The 20,407-nt window shown below is 39.8% G+C and overlaps 2 protein-coding genes across 2 annotated transcripts in view; both read right to left on the bottom strand.

Annotated features, from left to right (window-relative positions):
• Positions 1–5,331: 5,331 nt before the first annotated feature.
• On the bottom strand, positions 5,332–17,428 carry GTF2A1L (general transcription factor IIA subunit 1 like). Its single transcript, XM_026084442.1, has 9 exons — positions 17,408–17,428; positions 15,414–15,515; positions 15,033–15,156; positions 13,279–13,334; positions 11,935–12,028; positions 10,046–10,647; positions 8,284–8,577; positions 7,439–7,528; positions 5,332–5,439 (listed from the first exon to the last, which is right to left on the bottom strand). The coding sequence occupies exons 1-9, from the start codon at positions 17,426–17,428 to the stop codon at positions 5,332–5,334; spliced, it is 1,491 nt and encodes a 496-aa protein (XP_025940227.1).
• An 852-nt stretch (positions 17,429–18,280) lies between these two features.
• The window catches only part of PPP1R21 (protein phosphatase 1 regulatory subunit 21), a 78,784-nt gene continuing 76,657 nt past the window's right edge, over positions 18,281–20,407 (bottom strand). Inside the window, exon 9 of the mRNA XM_026084441.1 lies at positions 18,281–18,324. The gene's annotated coding sequence lies outside the window, so the exon portion shown is untranslated. The remainder of the gene's footprint in view (positions 18,325–20,407) is intronic.

Below are 20,407 nucleotides of genomic sequence, written 5' to 3'. Positions count from 1 at the left end.
GGGCCAAACAATCTGTCTTGGGTGACAAGCTGCAGTTGCATTGAATGCCATGAAGCAATTTGTACTCCTGCTACACAGGATATCTGCGGGAGCCTGCACCCTGGTCACATTCAGAGGAGGCCACATTCTGCACTGGCATGATATTCTGAAAATGAAAGGCTTAGTTATTGGATCCTCAGCAAAAGTTCACAGTCGTACAGACAAAAATGGATGCAATAGCTACAGACTGCAAAACAAGCCTCTTCTAGGGTTGCTTATTCTTGGCCGATTACATTGCCTCTGATGGGAGGAACGTGTGAATGCTTACAGTTTCTATCAAAACAATATGGTAGCTTGAGACCTGCACACTGCCGTTTTTGGTTCGCAGAGGCTAAAGCAAATGCTTTTTATTTGGGCTTGTAAGTTTTGATCTTTTCAGATCACATTCCGTATACAATACTCATGACATCTGAAAACTTCCGGGCTAGATCCTCAGCTGATATGACACGCACTTCTTCTGCAGTCAGAGGAAGAATACAGCTATGTAAGAGTCTGTGGTTACTCCAGAACAGTCACAACCGAACAGTTCTTGATGGCCACTGAAAATGTGATATGTAAGAAGAAAGTGGTATTTACTGCAGTCACTTTAAATTTTCTTTCCCAACCAGGTCCTTCACTTCCAAGTCTCTGACAGCAATAGAGTAAAAATCTGTGTTTCAAAGCATACCTCTTGTTGCCAAAACACAACACCACATATTAAGTTTGCTTCACATTAATGAAAGTGATTCTTTGTACTAGTGTCTGGTTTATCATTAGCTTATAATTGTGTTAATTAGAAATAACATCTCTGACCCATGGCTTAATGCTCCAATTCCAATCAGTATAAATGCTCCGTATACAAGCATAGCTGTACTCATAAGCCATTTCCACACACCTGGGGAATGAAGCAGTACCAAGAAGCAAAGGAGACAGTTAAAACTATTGTTTAGCAACTAGTAAAATCACAAACAATGCACCTCTTTATACCTACCAACTTCTGAGCTTAGCAGAAGAGGAAACTGGACTACTCCAGAATATTTAACTATAAAAGGAACTAAAGACACTGAAAAAATAGAAAACCTGGCCTTGGGCTTCTCTGTCGCGTGTCTCAGAACTGATTTCTGAGGCTTGTTTCTTTAGATGGCATGCGGAAGAGTTCTACACGCAATTTGGGACATGCCAAAACAATGTCTTGAGCAGATACTGACTGATTTACTGGCATTATATTTCAGGAGGACAAGAGCTTGCAAGCACACCCTTCCTTTCCACCTAGCATTGTCAGAAAACTCTACATGCAGGAGAAACGCCTTAGAAATAGTGACAACTGACAGTACTGCTCTTACAATTGATGTGGGGAGAGGGAACGCTGTGTATGTAACAGTGAAAAAGTATTAAAGCTGTGAGGATTTTTCTTTTTGTACTTGGCTGTAAATTGAGTGATATCTCCCATTTAGGAAACAATTGCCAGTTTAAAAAAAAAGTGATGCCAAGTTTTGCCATACACAAAAATGAGCAAGTAAATAAGAGGAACACTTTAATAAAGTTTAGATTGATGCTAAGCTTCTCATACAAGTTATAGCTGTTTTTTCATCTCATTATTTTTGGGAAACTTTCCTTCTTTGTGGTGTAAAGTTTCAGACAATTTACTGAAGTATCTTCAATGGCCCTAACTGGTGTTACGCATCTCTTCTCATCACATCTGCAGTGATGTGTATTTGCTAAACTGTGGCAATCAAAGGCATTAATACAGCAAACTATTCAGATCAAAAACACTCTGATCTGACTACTGCTCAAGTCATAGGCTACAGTAATTCCCTAACTGAACTTGCATTTTAATAAGGAACTTTTTTTTTCCAGCATAAGAGTTCCTGACTTAAGATATTTTTAGTTAGTTGTAAATGTCTTATTCAAAGCCATAAGTCTTTGTCACGTTCATGCAAGAACACTGGAAACAAAACGTAGGATAATTCTTGTACTGCTAGATGGAATAAAACAGAAGTCAGTCCTAGTGCAGAAGTGCAAGAAACTCAGACAGTCCGTACCTCTGGACTGGAAGAAGCTTTGCAGGCGCTCCCAACAAATACCTGCAATGTAGGTTAAGGGGAGGTGGAAGATCTGCAGTGATATGCATTCAGTAGCCAGTCTCTCAAACATGGAAGGGCTTGAAATAGCAACAGCAAAAACCTACTCTAAGCCCTAAAGCTTTTGCATTTGATAGCTCAGGAAGACACTAGATGGACCCCACATTAAGTTTTCTTCATAGAGAGATTGTGCTGGGCTAGAAAAATGCAGCTAAATGAAAACCAAGGGGATGCTTGATGGCCTAGCTAAGCCAGCTTCAGCACTCCTTTTGATGCAAGGCAACTGTGACCAGAAATAAGAGCCTGCTATGTATACTGTCAGCAAAGTTTCAAGAGGAAAGAAGACAAGCAGCCTCTTTCTGATTTTAATTGCCAATGGTGATATGTGAAAAGCAGAATGGGATTAAAAAGAAAAAAAAAAAAAAAGAAAAAACACTGATGCACAACCCCCAAGTCTTACAAGAAGTTTGGGAAGTATGAGAGCAGTATTAAAAACAACTCTTTCAATTCCAGATGTGAAATCTATATTATCAATGTCATACACAGACTGTGTAGAGTTTGCAGCAGGCTGTCATAAAAAACTTCTAAAATGATGAAGCATGGGAAATGTTTCAAGAATGTTATAAAACAGCCAGATCAAGGTAACCAGTAGAAGGCATGTAACAAATATGAACTGGGAAAGCTTAGAAGAGATGGAAGAGAATAATCATTCCCTGCTCAAAAACTTGTATCCCACACATCCCTGTGCCCATTCACAGAGGAAGAAGCTCTGATAAGGGGCAGGAAGAGATGAGCAGTCACAATGATGCTCAGAGCTCTGGATCCTCTCCTCCCCACAGAAGCAATCTTTAACAACAGGAGCATAAAGATGCTGCAAGGAAGAAAAAGCTGCCCATCTTTTAAACTAGCTGAAACATTGGCACTTCTCAGCCACTTTATTTTATTGTGATTAGAGAAAAGATGTCCTATTCTCAGAAGCAATGTTCAAGGACTTAATGGCAGCTAGTGAATGGTGCGCATCTGATAGCATCCCATGGATTCGTGTGTCCTGTGCTGCACTGCCTTGGCTTCCAGTCTTTGTTCTGTAGCATCATTGCGCTGCCCAAATTGGAAGTGGTCCCCTGTTCATAATGTACACATTTACAGGGCATGAACACTTCAAAGCTTTCAGAAGAGTGCTGAAATATAAAAACATCCATCATGCTGTGAGTGCTGCATTTCCCATGCATTTTATGGGCCTAAGGTGCAGCATCAGTGCAGCTACTTAAAAGTCAGCTGAATGGGGAAAAAAGAAGTCATACACTCCAATATTGCTACTATCTCTGAGTACACAATTCTTCACCTCCCAGGAGCAGTATCTATAAGGGACAAAGGAAATACCATGCTCAGCTCAAGCCTTTTAGTTCAGTGTCCTGTCTTAGATACTGGATAGCAGCAGATAGGTCAGAAAGCATGCAAGAAACTCAAACGTAGTTAAAAACCTGCTTCCTGAGAAAGTGACCTTGTTATGTCATCAGCACAGGGGTTTATACAACTATGAACAAGAAGTTTGGGGGKTTTTTTTCCATTTCTTCTCTGTATTCTTTCTCTCCAACTCTTCCCTGCTACTTCCCCTGTTTTCTCAGGCCCTCTGCCTCATCCCAGGGAGGAGGGATACCAAAGTGTCTCATGGTTTCTTTTCTCACCAGATTTAAAGGAGGCAGCCAGGAGGGAAGGGTGCCAGACCSAGTGTGTGGCACTATCCCTTTTAGCAGGAGCATCTCTTTCTGAGTAAGGCTGGCCTGGTTCTTCCCAGCTAGTTGGGAATGGGTAGAACAAACAAGTTTCCAATGCTGCCCACAAGAGGCTACAGTCTTCAATCCTCCCTCTCCAGGGGCCAACATGAGGACAACTGTGCAAGTGGAACCCCAGCCATCTGTTACAGTCATGGGAGTTAGAAGATCTTCAGTCATATTAGAAAAAAAAAAAAAAAAAAAAAAAATCACCAAACAGCTGACAGTTTAAATAAACATTCCTTCCCCCTTCCTTTCTCTCACTCACACCTCCAAGTATAAAGGACTGGTGCCTCCCATATGACACCAAACTCCAAGCCAGTGTCCTTCCTGGAGAAGGAAAGCACTGTTGGGAGGCACAAGCAGGGCACTGTTTTGAGGCACACGCTTCTGGCACTTTACCATTTAGTACCTGAAACTAAAGCAACAAGGAACAGAGCGCTACAGCTATGAAGGGCTAAGGCCCAGCCCTGCAGGCGCAGAATTTCTCTTTGATCTCTGGAGGAGCAAAGCAGAGGTGAACATCCAGGACTACTGGGAATGCAGTTCTCCTGGTGGAGTGAGCTACCAGCACATGCGTGGCTTGTGCACATTTCTCAAAGCAAATTTTAAATTTAAGGCAGACAAAAACAGCTCACAGGTAAAAATGCATGAGATGACATTTTATTATGCACAGTTTGTATCATTCACAGCTTCCTGATCTGCAGCCATAGAATGTAGTGGATATATAGAGGAGGAAAGTTAATTGACTTTGCATTGACAATGAAAATAAATCACATTTTAATGTTAAATCACACTATTACTTGACATTGAGGGTTAAAAAATAAACAATAATTCTCATATTTTGATAGCTCAAGGATCTTCCACCCACATTTCCTGACTTACATCTAAAGTGCTTGCCTTGAGGCTGAAGCAAAAACAAGCAAACAAACCAAAAAGTGCAGAAAGGGAGAGGAAGGGAAGGGGAGAAAAAGAAGAAAGTACACAGTTGAAACAGCCACAGGTCTCAAACTTGCACAAGTGTTAGCTTTTTTCTTCCCCAGCAGAATAATAAATCACTAAGAATTGTGCTGTTTTATACTGCAAGTCATATTTTAACTCATTTAAAAATGGAAAGAAAACCAAAGGAGTTGGAATTTACTTAAATATAGTCAGTTAGTATTCTATGACTTTTTCTTAAATTACTAATAAACTCAACATTTTAGTCATTAAAGCTGTTCATTTCAATTATGTTTCTTTGGTGGAAAAGGAATGAAATAATCAGAAAAGAGCAGCAAAGACAGATGAATAGCTAACAATACAGTGTTTTAATTTGCATTATTAACAGCACAGTTTTACACATTTTGTTTAACAAGTTAATTTTTTTTTAAATGGCAAAACAGTAGAATGTTTAGTTGCTTCACAGAAGGTTCATAAGGGAATAATTCCACACTCATTAAAGTACCTATTTCAGTGAAGTTTCACCACTCCGCATCTCCAATGGCTTTTGCAAAAACATAGTCTTTACCCCCAAAGCACATCACTCCATCTTTTAAGTAAAACTTCCACTTGTTCTTACTTCGATGTATCTGATAAAAAAATTAAATCAATGCCCCCCCAAACCCAAAGCATATATTAGACCATGCATAAAAACATACAGGTTTTTAAGCACAGCTTAGTTTACACACCTCATTTTTGCTTTAAAATTCTGATAGCCCCTAACATGTTAAACAGTGTTGCTCTTAAAAGAGCACAAATACTGGCAGCAGATTTGTTGCTTATAATGAATTTCCGCCCTCTCAAGTGAAATACTTCATTAATCTTAGTCTTGTCATATTCCAGTTTTCCTGTCTCCCTTTCAAAAACAGTAATTATATAAAACACCCTCCTTCCCTCCCCCCACAAAAGTAGGTAAGGGTAGCAGCCTGAAGTCCTAACACTAGAAGGAAAACAAGACAGTAATGGAGCAATTTGATTGTTGTATCCATCCCAACACATAAACTATACTTGTTTGCAAGGTGCAGTAACTGAAATGCAGTAGTTTCCACTTCCCATACACATAGCAAAGCAATACTGCTTGCAGAAGGACATTAGGATAAGGCAAAACCCAGGAAAGCATTACTCAAAAGCAAATGCTATCATACAAAGCAGTATGAAAGAATTTTCCTATTCTGTTTCTTAAGAGGCCTGCAAAATATCTACACTGCAGAATGTGTTTTCAGCATCAGTCTATTTTCAATTCCAGAAAACTGGGTGAAAGGAGAACAGCACAGTCATTTTGCCTGCAGCATTCTTTTATAGGTAATAAGATAATGTATATTTTAACTGTTTACATCCATTTTTTACCAGACCTAAATGTTTTATTAAATCTCTGTAGGAAATAGAAATAACCAACAACTCCACCAACTTGTTTTTTGTTTCGGTTTATACAATGAAAGTAAAATTAAAAAAAAATCCACAACTGTCAGTTTATAACATCTGGTATTAAATTCCCTATAGGCAGGTCCAGTGTTGAACTTCATATCAGTTTTTAAAAGTTTTCAACTAATTTTTCAGTTCATCACAAAATATATATATATATTTATAGTTATAGATAGCAACATCAACTACCTATCACATCCATAACATCCAAATAAGTTACGCTTCAAAACTTACGGTACCTTGTCAACACAATGCAGACCAACACTGTGGCTCAATTTCAGATGTATTTTCTACACATATCCCTATAACTACGATTTTCCAAATAACTATTTTCAGAAACACTCAATCTGTTACACTTTAACAAAAACCAATTTTCCTAGCAGCCCACTGCTTCCTAGAATACAGACCCCCATTAAGGTGGGTCTAGTTGAACACACAAAAATAATCACTGATTACTTCCAAAAGCATAAAGAAAGTCACATTCTTAGCAAGCTATTAGACAGCTTTCCATATTTGGTTTCAAAACAAGGTGTGCACTTTGTTTTGTCAGCTTTTACACTATAGACATACAAGTATCCAAAAAAATACCAACGTTTAAGGGGGGTTTKGGGGTTTTTTTTTGTTTTTTTTTAGTTTGATCACCAGTAGTTCAAAATAAAGTTGAAGTTCAAACATTTACATAGGATGGGCCTTTTGTGCTCCTTAAGTGCTTTGCTTTTCAGAAAAGACAGATTTCTGGTAGTAAGATCTTCTCAGGAAGCACTTTAAAGACATACACTATAAAAGACAACACACTCCTCTTTCCTATTACCCATTTCAGTGGTCTTAATTCATAGTTGAAAATGCATACATACATCCATGGAGCAGTCCATATTACTTAAAAGTTAAGGATGTGCATAAGCATTTGCAGTACTACAAGTCTTCATTTTTCAAGATTCAGCCCCCTTCTGTTTTCCTTTAATAGGCTGTTATATGCCCTTTATTTATCCTCATTTCAGAAAAGAGTAGATAAGTCTTCTGATTACTGTCAGCTAAACACAATTTAAACACTCAATTATTACAGCATTTGATTTTCTTTAAAAGGCACTGACAGCAGACAAGATGTGGATTTGCTGAAGATATTATTTAAAATGATTAAGGAACAAAGATAAGATTTATATACTGTACCTTGTCATACTGACAAACTATCACATTATCGGTGTCAAACAAGTCCGGAGTGTCCTGTTCACTGACATCATCACCAGAATTTAAGGGGTCCTAGAGAATAAAACTGTATTTAAGTAGTATTTTTTACATTCTTCCAAATAGCATTGAATATACTTGACATTAAACACAACTAGGACAATAAAGGTTGCCACACCAAAAAAATCAAGACCTAGAAGCTCTGAAGATCATGTTACATCTTTACATGCTTATGTTCTAAAAACAAAAACACCTAAAACAAAAAAGACACGGGTCAAAACCAAGTTAGACTGTTAGCTAAAAGACAAAGGTGACCACAATACGGAGAATACTAATCAACTGCTGTTTATCCAGTCAGGATTCTACAGACAGATTCTCTTGTGAATCCCAAGGACACAGAGTTGCATATCTTTAAGAAAAACCTTTTCCTGGGAAACAAATATACTTGTATCACATATTGTTCTCTTCTCCAACTAATCCCCTGGAGTTCTTCATAAGGAAAAGAAAACTAGATTTGTATCCTGATCTTAAATGAAATAAAACTCCATTCCACTGAGGCCAAGACTTCACCCATATAACTTCAATTCTGGTAATTAAGTGTTTTAATCCATCCAATAAACAAACGATTCTCAACATCTCTTTCATTTGTTCACACTTCTCACAATGAGTTCTCAAATAATTCCTCAGTAGTACCTCGTGCCTCCAGAGGTATGGAGCTTAACTATGTGTTCTGTGTTAAATAGGTCAGGAGTTGTTCTGGGTTTTGCAGTTCAATATTTGAGATAGATAAACAATTGTAACTTGCTTCACGAGGCTTAAAAGTAAATTACCTCCTCAACTATATCTATCTGAGGCTCTTCGTTATCACCACTACTGCTGCTAGACTCTGTGTTTGATAGGCTGTCACCTTCTTCATCCTCTTCTTCATCCTCATCCTCCAGAACTTTTAGATCCTCCGATTCAATAATGCCAATGAATTCATTCTCTTCCATATCTTTTGTATGTGCTATTTCTTCCTTGGGAGAAACATCACCAGTTCCATCTAGCTGAATTATGCCTTCAATGTCACTGCAGATATCCTTCTCTGTTCGCAAATTAGATTCCATCTGCTCAGTAGGTTCCATCTGACAGGAATAAAAGAGACCAGAGACAGCTTATGAATTAACACTGAATAGCTTTCATTGTTCAGTACAAAGCCTTAGATTTTTGTTTAATGCAGCAACAAAATCTGGGGCACTGAAATGGGAGTGTCAAGTCCTGGCCTACTTGTAAGCCCTGAGTACATTTGAAAATCTTGTTCTTACACCAACCTCAAATGGAATCCATGTCAAATTCTTCCTCAGTAATATAGAAAGACATTTTGCTAGACTTTAAACACTATTGCACTTGACAAATGACGACTTTAGAAAGATGATTGAGTTGGCCTTTAGAATTTCTATTGCACAGGAAATTCCAATATTAAAAAAAAATAAAATAAAAAACCTACTACCCCCCAAAATAGTATTTTTCATTTTGGAAATAAAAGTTAAGGTGAAATCATCGTTCTCCATCAACTCAAAATGCTTTGTTTAAATAAGATACAAAAAGCTGAGAGAGCGCAAGAGTAAATATTTTAGTACTTTAAGTTACTGTTCATAGAAACATTACAATTCCTAAGCAGAGAGCTCACAGGAGCATGAGGGCTTTAAGTTTTCAGTCATCTTAGTTTTCTCATTAAATCTTTATTGTAGCACTGAATTCACATCCATATACACTTTCTAATTCAAGAAAATAACGCTTTGCTTTGACCTTCTATTCTTCCTACTGACAGTCTACATCATCCTACCATTAAAGTTCAGATGAGCAACATAATATGCTTTCTATTTACTGTCATTTGCATTTAATAAATTTGTCTCAATCACATATAAGCAATAAAACTCAAAGTCAGCAARATAACATGAACATAAAGTATCTGTAAATAATTTCTGGAACAAAGATTAGATGAGGAAAGAGGCTTGTTAAATTAATTTAAATTTTCACACAGCTCTAGCTGAATCTTAGTTTGTTCAGGCTTTTTTTCCCCCCTARGGAAATACATTTCCTTCCAGCAGATTTTCACTTTGATCAAATCTGATTTTTCAAACTCAATATGAACTCTCAATGCAAGTTAATTGCTCTTCACATCTTTGGGGTTAATATTAATCCCAGGTTGTCCCCTACTGGCCAGAATCCACCTACAAATTTAGTGGCAGAATGACCTGGAAGATTTCAGAGGGTCATTCACATATGCTCAGAGTCAAAAAACAATACTGAAAAATACTTTATAAACCTAAAAATGCATTATAGCCATTCATTTCCTTTTTAGTGTTTGTTTTTTAGAATTTGACATTCCATTCAATCCAAGTATTTCAGCAATATTTGTGACTGAAATCCTAAATGTGAACATAAGCAGTCAGCTGCTGCTATCCAAAATAGACTCAAGAAAGAATGAACTTTAAAAAAAGAAAAAAAAAAAATGCTATTTATCACTTACAGATGTGTTTAACAACATCCCTTATGAGACTTGTTCCTCAGACAGCCATCAACAATGTTCATATTTTCACCAGGTCCTACCTTGTCAGCGAGAGCRACGCTCTCCTGATCTTTCAGGACAGCATTATCATCCAAACTGTGGCCCATGATAATCAGCTCAATGATATCATCAGACACCTGCTGCTGCACCGACCCCTGAGGCTCTGTGTCTAACTGCCCCTCCACATCCGGCAGCATGCTGCTTGGGTTGTTTGCCAGTGATTCAGCCGGAGAAAATACTTCAGAGGTTTCTGAAGTGAACACAGCTGTATGAAGATCGCTGCACTGGGATTTTTCCGTCAAGTCTGCTTGCTGATTCAATGTTGCATTAGTCGCAATTTGCTGCTGACTTGTAGTAGGCTGCTGAACCAACGTAGCATTTGTAGAGTTTTCCAGGCATTTTCCTTCCATGACACTTGGTTGAAAGACCATGGTCTGTTGGACAGCAGGCTTCTGGGGTTGCAACGTTTCAGCAGTTGCCTGGACAGAAGGTGCATTCACCTGTGCAACACTGGCAATGTTGGCTCGCAGAACTGAAGGTTGCCCAAGCTGCTGAAATATCTGCTGAATAGGATGCTGTAGAATACTTGCATCTCCTGGGGCCTGTGTAACCATAACAGGCACATTTACCTTGTAAAGGTGCCCTACAAAGAGAAAAGTTAAACTGCTTCAACAGGTTAAACTACAGATCCTTACAGGCTACCATCCTGTTTGCTAGTAACAGCCAGTAGCAAATACTCAGGCAAGCCACGAGAATCAAGACGCACGCAAAGCAGTACCTTCCCCACACACACTTTCAGCCTTTGACAAGTAACAGTTCAGAGGCTTTCTGAGTCAGAGGTTTCATCCAGAGCATCATGTTGAATACCCATTCTCAGACCTATCAAGCATGACTTCCGACATTGCTTTTGTGAACCCATTTATATATTTGGCCTTCACAATACCCTGTGGCAATAAGTTCAACAATTTAATTACATACTGGATTAAAAAAAATAAATAAATCCTTGTTTTAAACCTGCTTCCAAGTCATTTCAGAAACGAGAATACAAGACAAAGCAGTGAACAGCCGTTCCCTGAATAAAAGGATAGTTCACTCTTAAGGACAGCTAGGCATCTCTTCTTAAAGCAGAAGACTCCTAGTTTATCTGTCCTCTCCTTGTATGATAACTACTCCAAATACTGAACCTTTAAATTTATTATTGTTATCAATGTTAGAATTAAGATGCCAGAGCCAAGTTCCCAATTTCATTTAATTATACTGTTCCCCATATACACCATGTATACACACAGAGAATCACCAGAAACAGCCTCTAGGTCTCAAATCTTTAGGAGGTATACCTGAACAGGTATCTAATGGCATGCATTTCTCAAAAAACAGCATTTTAAAAGGAGACCTATGACTGAACATAGGCTTTCAACTCATCACACCCTAAGCAGTACCAGCAAATGTTCTGTAGTAAAATTAACCAACTTAGGCAACATTATCAGCAAGAGAGGGTAAGCAAAAAGAGTAAGAGGCACTTGGATTTTATTTAAAGAAGAAATAAATTTGATTCTGAAGCATCAGAAAATGTCTTTGCCTGTTTAAAATATGAAAGGCTGTCCCTCATGTAAGACAAGGGGATGTCTATGTCTGGACTGACAAAGGTACACACTCACCAGCACTTTTAAAACAAAGCTTGGCTCCCCAGATGATGCCATCTTAACTGATGTTGCAAGAGCACGTAACTGACACATTGTAACTAATCCGTTTACTTGCTTTCTTCATGTAGCAACTGCAAGCACAAACTACAAAGGAGGAGGAAGAGAACTGGCTCTACCCAACCATACTTTAACTTCACATTTGTTTCATTTACTCTATTTGGGACCATCTTTCAATATCCACATACAGTCAGTGCACTATACCATTTAAGATCTCTTTTCAGTCTTACCAGATGCCATCTGTAGCGTCACTCCAGCAGGTACATGTAGAGGATAAGCAATACCCGAAGGGAGAGCAAGAGTTGCACCTGGTCGTGAAGCACCCTAGATACACAGGAGCTTTATTAAGTCATAGTTCATACTTTATCTCTTAGGGCCTAAAACTCACATATAACTTATTTGTTAAGAAACAGGAATGAGTACCTTTTTGCGATCATCTTTACTGAAGAGTTGCTTCAGACTTTTGAGGTAAAGGCAGATAAAGAATACTCTGTATTGAAAGGATGATGACTTGCCCTAAATGCTTTCTTATTTTCCAGTTATCATATACCCTTTTCCTTTTTGTTAACAGAACACTTTCCTGTAGCCTCTCAACGTACACATGATCCAGAATGCTACTTTCCCACTCAGAGCTGCTTTTACCTGAGCTTAAACTTCACACAGCACAGACTCCTTGCCTAGGCCTATAAAGTCACTTCATAGCCTCTTTTTTCTCTCAGAAAGTAAACAGTTGGGTGTAAGTCACCCTTTCAAACTAGCTATTCCTGGGAAATCCAAATTAATTTAGAAAAAAAAAAAAAAAGTCAGGGAACTTGCATGTTACTCAAATACCTTCCCAATATTACATTTCAGCCTGGCAAGCAGACTTAGCTTGAGGCTCCATAGGCACTCAGTACATTCATCAAGCTCTGACACTAAAAAGAAGAGACACCCCCCCTCCTCCCCTCTCCCAAAACAAATTCGGCCATATGAGGAGTTTGGAAGCTGTCACTCCAAAAACACTCACTTGCTTCTGAATGACTTCTATGCCTCTCAGGTAATGCTGTTTCCAGCTAAATTAGCGCTGGCATTTCCCAACCATACATTATTTTAACACCCAGTAATAATAATGGATGTGTGCACACACATTTCCACTACACTCCCACCCCAGAGGCAGCCATGTCCTCCAACACACTTCCTGGCTCCGCTGCTTGCAAAACCAACTGGTACATCCCCATCCTTTTTCACTGCTCAAACAGCAGCAGAAGAGAGTGCAGCAGCAGTCTGCTCTCCACAGACTCTCAACTTTTGTATGGTTTTCATCAAAATAATGTGGGCTACAAGTATCAAACTGAGTTTCTCCAGCTGTTGATACTCTCTCAGCAGGACTTCTACTCCCTTGTCTGCTATACCACATTGTACACAGACAAAATTGTCAGGAGAAATGCTACCTTTTCAGTCTCTAAATGTTGTCCTCAAGTATCTATACCTGGAAAATATTTAATGTTCACCTTCTCTCAAGTGACAAACTTAACTTTATCATTTAGAATTCAGTACAATCAAACTGAGAACAAAATGGCACTGCAGCTACGTACCAGGTCTGCTGCTGTGAAATGCTGGAAACCCCTGCCAGCTGGGATGACTAAAGAAGCTATGCAAAAAAATAATTATAAGAAAAAAAATAAGTATTTTAAATAGACATATTTGATCATTCAGTACTTTCCAGCAAGCATAAGTGAAGCTGGAGTAATCTAAGTTCAGCTCATGCTCATTAGATCAACATATAAGTAAGCACATCTACATAATGTTGCTGAATACACTTTCTTTTATGTTGCTTCACATTTATGATGAACTCAGTTTTTATTATTATTTTATATTCTGAATTTATAAAACTTGCATTTTGTCAAAAACTGGTCTTGGAGATTTTGTTGTTTTAAAAAGATCAAACAGTTAAATAGAAATATTTAATTTTTTTACAGTGCAACTCACTTAAGTGTGACATTTCTACTTACTACATCACCTGCAGGGACAGATGTACAATGCTTCCATTTTAACACAACCAAGCATGTATATATCAAATGCACTGTCCTGTCCACATGAGGAAGATTTGTAAGTAATTTTCTGCACCAGTGCTAATCCAATGGTGTGAATGGTAGGAGCAGTAGGATGGGATTTTCAAAAGCATTCACTGCTGAGTTCAGTGCAAGAAGATAAGTCAAAAAGAAAGTTTTCACAGGCTTTAGTAAGAGCAGAATTTAGGCAGCCCTAACTACTTTGAAAACCTCAGCCGTAGGACAATTCAAGACCGTTTAAAAAACAAAAAAAAAGTGCACTGGCTTCAACAGATTCTGTTCTGCCTTAGTACTAGCCACCCTTCCAAAAATTAGGAGTAATAAAGTAAAATTAATTAAATATAAGGCCTCTAATAGCTAACAAATGCAAAAGTATATCCCTTTTAACCAGATGGAATAAATAAAACAGTCTGTCTCCAAAAACAGTGCATTCAAACATGAAGAGTGGGAAAAAAAAAAAAAAAAATCAAGGGTGCCTGCTCAGGCTTGAATGGTTGCCCATGGAAACATGCACTATAATACAGATTTTAATTATATCACCACATACAATTTTTCTCCTTCATGGGAAAAGTCTTAAATGTCCTCTCACATTGGGAGAGGCTTCAGCTGAGCATTACATTCTACCTTAACATCATCATAGTGGTCAGCTGGACTTAATCAAGACAAATAGACTTTGAAGTCAGAGTCTGTGTGAAAATCAGCTGCTTCTGTATGATGTGAATTATCTGCTTTTAGAACTAACTGAAAGACAAACAAACAAAAAAATCCCCAAACCCACACTCTTATATTTTGAGCAAGGATTCACATCATTTACAAATATGCATATTTAAGATGTGTAGACAGATTCAGCTCCAATATGATAGCAGAGCTGCATGGCACAAACATGCCATATAACCCTCAGCACACATCATGCCACACATGGCTATAGGGAAGTGAAAGCTTAACCGTTCTGGTGAATTTGCAATTGAAGGTTACTTTTCTGGACTATGCACAAGGCAGCTAAACTTCTCTTCATATTTCCTTGCTGAAAATAAGCAGCAGGTCAAGGGCAGCTAGAWGCAATTGCATTAGTTTACCAAAATTTAGTTTGTCCTCTATTGGTCAAATTCTATTTTCAGATACATACTGTACCCCATCCTCCTAGATATACACATGAGCACTGCAAACCAGGATTATTCCAGCACCCTCAAGTCTTCCAAAAAGATTCTTGAATCACTGAGCTATTCTTAAATTGCATCTGTTGTGTCAACAATCTGTTGCATTCAACAACATCCAACCTGCTGAAGCCTGCAGAGCACGATGAAAACTGTGCGGCAACTGCAGAGTAAACTGTGGTGAGTGGTGGCTATGTCTGAAGAAGCCTTCTGTTGCTTTCGACTGCATCACCTTGGTTTCCCAAAGCTGCAGAAAGAATATTATTAAAGTCACCAGATATCAGCTTAAAAAAAGATAATCAAATTTCACTAGTTTTTCAAGAGTAAGCTGACTGGTTCTATCCAATAAACATGGTAACAATCACTACTAGATTTTGACTTCCAGGAGCCCAATTCATCATTCACAGAATATTTGCAACTCTAAGTTAGAAGAAAATTTGCATGTTTCAGAGGGCAAAGAGAAAAAACACAGAGTTTTTATTAATTCAGGTGAACCCAACAAACCTGCTTCAAGTCTTTCAGAACTTGTTCCTCTATACCCTCTTCTGCAAAGAGTTCCCGAACACCTTCAATCACATCTTCGATAATGGATCTGTAGAGTTTGGGCTATACAAAACAATTTAAAGCATTTACAAGTTAAGATAAAGATTAAGTCATTTGCAAAGATAGCACAAAGTCTAATCTGGCTGCATAAACTACCATTACAAACTGAACATGGAGAGATCGGTGCAATATGTTGAATGCTCTAGCAAGTGCACAGACCTGCAAGTCCACCAGATCTGCAAGCCCCACTCATTCTTCTAAATCCATAGGACTAATGAGACATCCCTGGAAAAATATTGACTTTTTAGCCTTGAAATATTGGTTTCTGTGGGCTACAGAAATGCTCAAGAAAATCCTAGAGACATTAGGAGAACAGCTACTGTGGTATATTTTCAAAATAGCATATTTGAAATGATCGTTTAAAATTGATATTTACTGTGTGGTATCATTCTAGCAGCACTGGCTAACGTCAGCCCCTAACTTGAAGGGCAAATAACAATAACTAAAAAAAGAGAAGTGACAATTCTGTCAGAAGCATGATGTGAATAACCTGTTATGAGTTGAGCATGAAACACAGAGATATTCCTTTGTGGCAGTAATCAGATGCTATACAGTAGCTTATCTATGGAAATCACTACAGCTAATAGTTTAACGCTATAGTTGTCAACATATATCATTTGTCTCATATGAGACGACAACTATAACATGACATGTTATTCTCTCTCCTGCGCATATCAGTGATTAGATGCTAATCCTCCTATCAGGACTGGACAACAGGCACAACCACATATAAGCTTCAAGGTTCACCCACTCAGATCCAAATATAAAATAAAAAGCTTTTAGCATTTTAAAGCTTTTTAATCCTGACTGTCATTGCCATCAGAATAATCTGCTAATAGAAGGCCAAAGTATGAAGTTAAGGTTTTTAGGAAACCTCAGCAGTTAGGACTTCAGGATCTGAATTATCTACATTTGTCTAACTTAACATCAAATTAATTTTTCACTGCTGTGAAGTTGTTCTAAATTGCAGRTGAAAACCAATTTAAGACAACTATAAGTTATTATTCAGTTACAGGTTATGGTCTTTGCAAAAAGTGATCAGCGCAAAATAATGCTATTGTAAGATGACCATACTCATATACGATTTCGCATGGGAGGCTGGAGCTCCCTAGGACTCTCCCAGCACGTTTCAGGAGACCAGCTCAAGAAGGGCTGGGGGGAGCTCGACTCTTGCATCACCACACTAAAAAATGTTGATGAGCCCATGTATCAAATGCTTGGCCTTCACTGCTAATTCAGAAGAGAAACTGAGTTTAAATCAATTTGCTTTCAATGGGCCTACTCCTCTCCCCAGGTTGGCCAAGCTACATTGCATTAAGTTCATTTTTACAGTAAGCACAAATATTATGTTATATATTATGTTCAAACTGTACAAAGCAACTATAAAATTCAACCATTAAGTACTTCCAAATCAGAGCAAAGGAGGCCACTGTGCATATGCTAGGGTACTCCAGTTACACCCCATYCCGCACACACCCTCCTCTGTAAGGAGGAGGCCACACCACAGCGCCACAAACCAAGCGCCTCCAGCCTTCCTTACATACCAGCAGACAGGAGGGCGCGATTAATGCCCCGCTCCAGAAAAAAAAAGGGGGGGATACTTAAAATTATCCTCTTATCCACTGCCCTGCTAAACATTTTCCTTAATAAAACCAAAAAGGGGGAGAAAAAAAGCCCCCCAAGCTTTCCAAGCTAACCCCAGGCCCCTCCTTTCCCGGGCAAGGCCGCCCCGCGGAGGTGGCAGCTGAAGCCAGCCCGGGCTTCGCCTCGCCCAGCCCCGGCCGCTGCCGCCGCCCGGGGACGGGACGGGACGGGACGGGACGGGACGGGACGGGACGGGACGGGACGGGACGGGACGGGACGGGACGGGACGGGACGACGCCGCGGCCCCTCACCACGGGGTTGCCGTGAGCCATGGCTGCAGCCCCCGCCCCGCGGCACCGCCCGCCTTAAGGCGCCGCCCGCCGCCGCCGTTGCCATGGCGACGCGGCCTGCCCCGCCGCAGCGGGGCCGTCGCCGCCTCGGCTCCTAACGGTCGCAGCCCTGCGGTAACGCGCGGTGGGACCAGGGAGCCATGTTCAGAGCAGATAGTGCTTCTGCGCATCTAAAAAATACACTGTGTTTCGCTAATAGTGTGTGTGTGGGGGGGGAAATTAAGCTGGTTCTCAAAATGGAGGAAGAGTCACGCTTTCGGTTTTGGTGGTGAAATYGTTGGAAAGGTGGTTGGGCCACAGACTGTGTGAAAGCAAAAAATATTTGGTGACGTCCAAATGTTTTGCTCCCGCTGCGCGTGATGTCACTGTCCTTCGGCCTCTGTGCACCCCCGTGGGGCTGCGTGTCCCCGCCAGCGCAGACTGGCCAGGGGACGCGCGGAGCACGCCAAAATGTGACAGGAGCCCTTCCAGCTGCAGCTTCCCTGACATCCCGGCAGGCGGGAGAATCCCGACTCACCTGTGATCAAGCACTTTGGTTTGGTTTGGTTCTTCAAAATAATTAATACTTTCAACACAATTTTTCCAACGGAAAATTTCCTTTTTGCAGATACTACAGATCCTGTGAACAACAGTCAAAGGGAAAAATTGGCAGCATCTCCACAACGGGCATGTAATCGCTTCCAGAGGAAATAAATAATGTGGTCAACCTGGATGATTTCAAGAGAAAAGGCAGCGTGGACAACAGCTGCAGCGCCGGTGCTAAAGCACCCGAGAGACCCGGGCTTTATTCTCAGCCCTCCTCGGCAGCGCAGAGCGAGTCACTTTGCTGTTCTTTGTCTCAGCTTCTGCTGCTCCTTTGTCTCAGTTTTGCAGTTTGCCTGCAAAAAGCGGCGATATTTTAAAAGTAGCCTACTGATGAAAGATGCTTTTCTAGACTATCATTATTCCCAGCATAGACAAAATGGAATAGAGAGCATGTTAAAAGTCCCATGCTTCCCTCCTCTCCCCGCACACAGGATAGACAGATCTGCCTGGCAAGTGGGAACACCTTTCTCTGGGGGGCTCCCTTTTTTCCTCCATATCACTGAAAAAAAACAAGAACACTGGGAAATAACTGAGCGCTGGTTACTAAACCCAGGTTTCTTCTTTCAGTTCCATGGGCCAAAGAGGAACCAGCCACACACAGAGAACAAGGGAGCCAAAGGCCCCAGTTTGCACTTTGGACCCTGACCTCTAGCACAACCTGAAGCAAATCCGCTGGCTTTTTCAGTCTGAAACATCAGCTTTTGYGCACAGAGGAAAGGAGACTTTGTTTGGAGAACAGAAGGCAACAGAATTACATATGCCACATAGTGTGAAAATATACCTAGGAAAACTGGATGGAAAAGCGTATTATCTTGCACTAATAAACTCTGAAGTCATTATTACCTCATAAACAGGAAGATAGCTGAAGCTCCCAGTTAAGTAGCAGCAATCTGGTACAACTACACAAATTATTGCTTACATTTGCAGCAATCTGTTCATATGTTAATAAAGAGATTTACCAATTTAGCAGTTACTCTTCTGGAAAAATGTTCATTATTCTTATATTTATAGGAAAGTACATATTTTTGTCTTACTTTATACACTTTCCATCCATACATAGATCAATATTACCCTGACCATTCTGAGAAACCAGTATCATTTTTTTTTCTTTTTCCTTTCTTTTTGCTTTTCGGGTAACTATGTAGATACAGTGCTATATGGTGGTGTGAAGAGAAGGCTCGCCCTTTAAGCTTTAGTCTCTAAGGCTGAGTTACACATCAAGAACAACAAGATTTTAGTGAAAATGCTGAGAGACCCTTAATTATATAGCTAGACTAGCACCTACAACAACAACAAAAAAACTTTCCATAATAACACTGTAAGCTGCATTTTCATGAATGAGACAAAGAGGAAACGCAATTTTCTATTGAAGTAATTTTGCTCTGCAACAGTATATGTTTAATGACACTGCCTAGGTCTTGAATTAAATGGCAATTGCTTATTCAGCTGTTTGTATGCCCCACATCATCACAAGAAGGTGGCAAACCATGTTGCTTTGCTTATAGAGTAATTTAAATAATAAAACACATTTTTAAAGCATGGTGTTTATTTGAAACCGTCTGGGATAGTGCATGCCAAGAGAGTCATTATTCTTTTTGTGCCTGATTAGTCCTGTCATGTTAGCAGAGATAGCAGGAAGAAGTTGCAGCCTTCAGGATCTCTCTGGGCCCTGAAGGTTGCAGATGGTGATTCTGCAGCTGATTGCAACATATTCATGAGAGATAAACCTGATGCGTAGACATCCATCTGGCAGAATGTTTTACAGCAGTTTTACAGCACAGAAGGAACATTTATAAATGAGCTCCCCACTTTCTACGCTCCTTCCTTTATCTAGGGATTACAAAGTTCCTTGAAGCCGGCACAATCTCTGCGTGTAACTTCAAAAGGGGAAGGAGAGGGAGACTGGGGAGTGTTATACCAAGGGACTTCTCAGCCTTCTCAAATAGTGATTGGGTGACTTTGGCTCTCTCCACATGGCCGTTTGCAGATGAAAGCAAACAAGCTTTGCCTGCACTTCAGGTTGACAGTGTGCATCTGTTGTTGAATACACCTAATACATCCCACCAGCAAAAGGCAGTGTAGACATACCCCGTGTGTTGCAAATTATACCCTCGGTATTGCCAATGAACACAAAAGATCCATCGCCAAGGTTAATGCATCATTCCCTTCTGGCAAGGGACACTAGTCTAAGCCTCCTAATAGTACATGGCTATCGGCATAGAGAAAGTAAAAACTGGGGATAGAATACAACCTTTGAAGCTGCGTAGGGAGGTTGCAGAGAGCACTTTCTATTAACCAAGGCATTTATGCTTTCATCTAAGGTCTGGCAACAAACTTTATATAATTTCTTTTAGAAATTCCTAGAGAAGCTGTCTT

The sequence above is a fragment of the Apteryx rowi genome, unplaced genomic scaffold, assembly GCF_003343035.1.
Source record: "Apteryx rowi isolate R43461 unplaced genomic scaffold, aptRow1 scaffold_64, whole genome shotgun sequence".
Classification (NCBI taxonomy): domain Eukaryota; kingdom Metazoa; phylum Chordata; class Aves; order Apterygiformes; family Apterygidae; genus Apteryx; species Apteryx rowi.
This window is presented reverse-complemented; position numbering and strand designations above follow the sequence as displayed.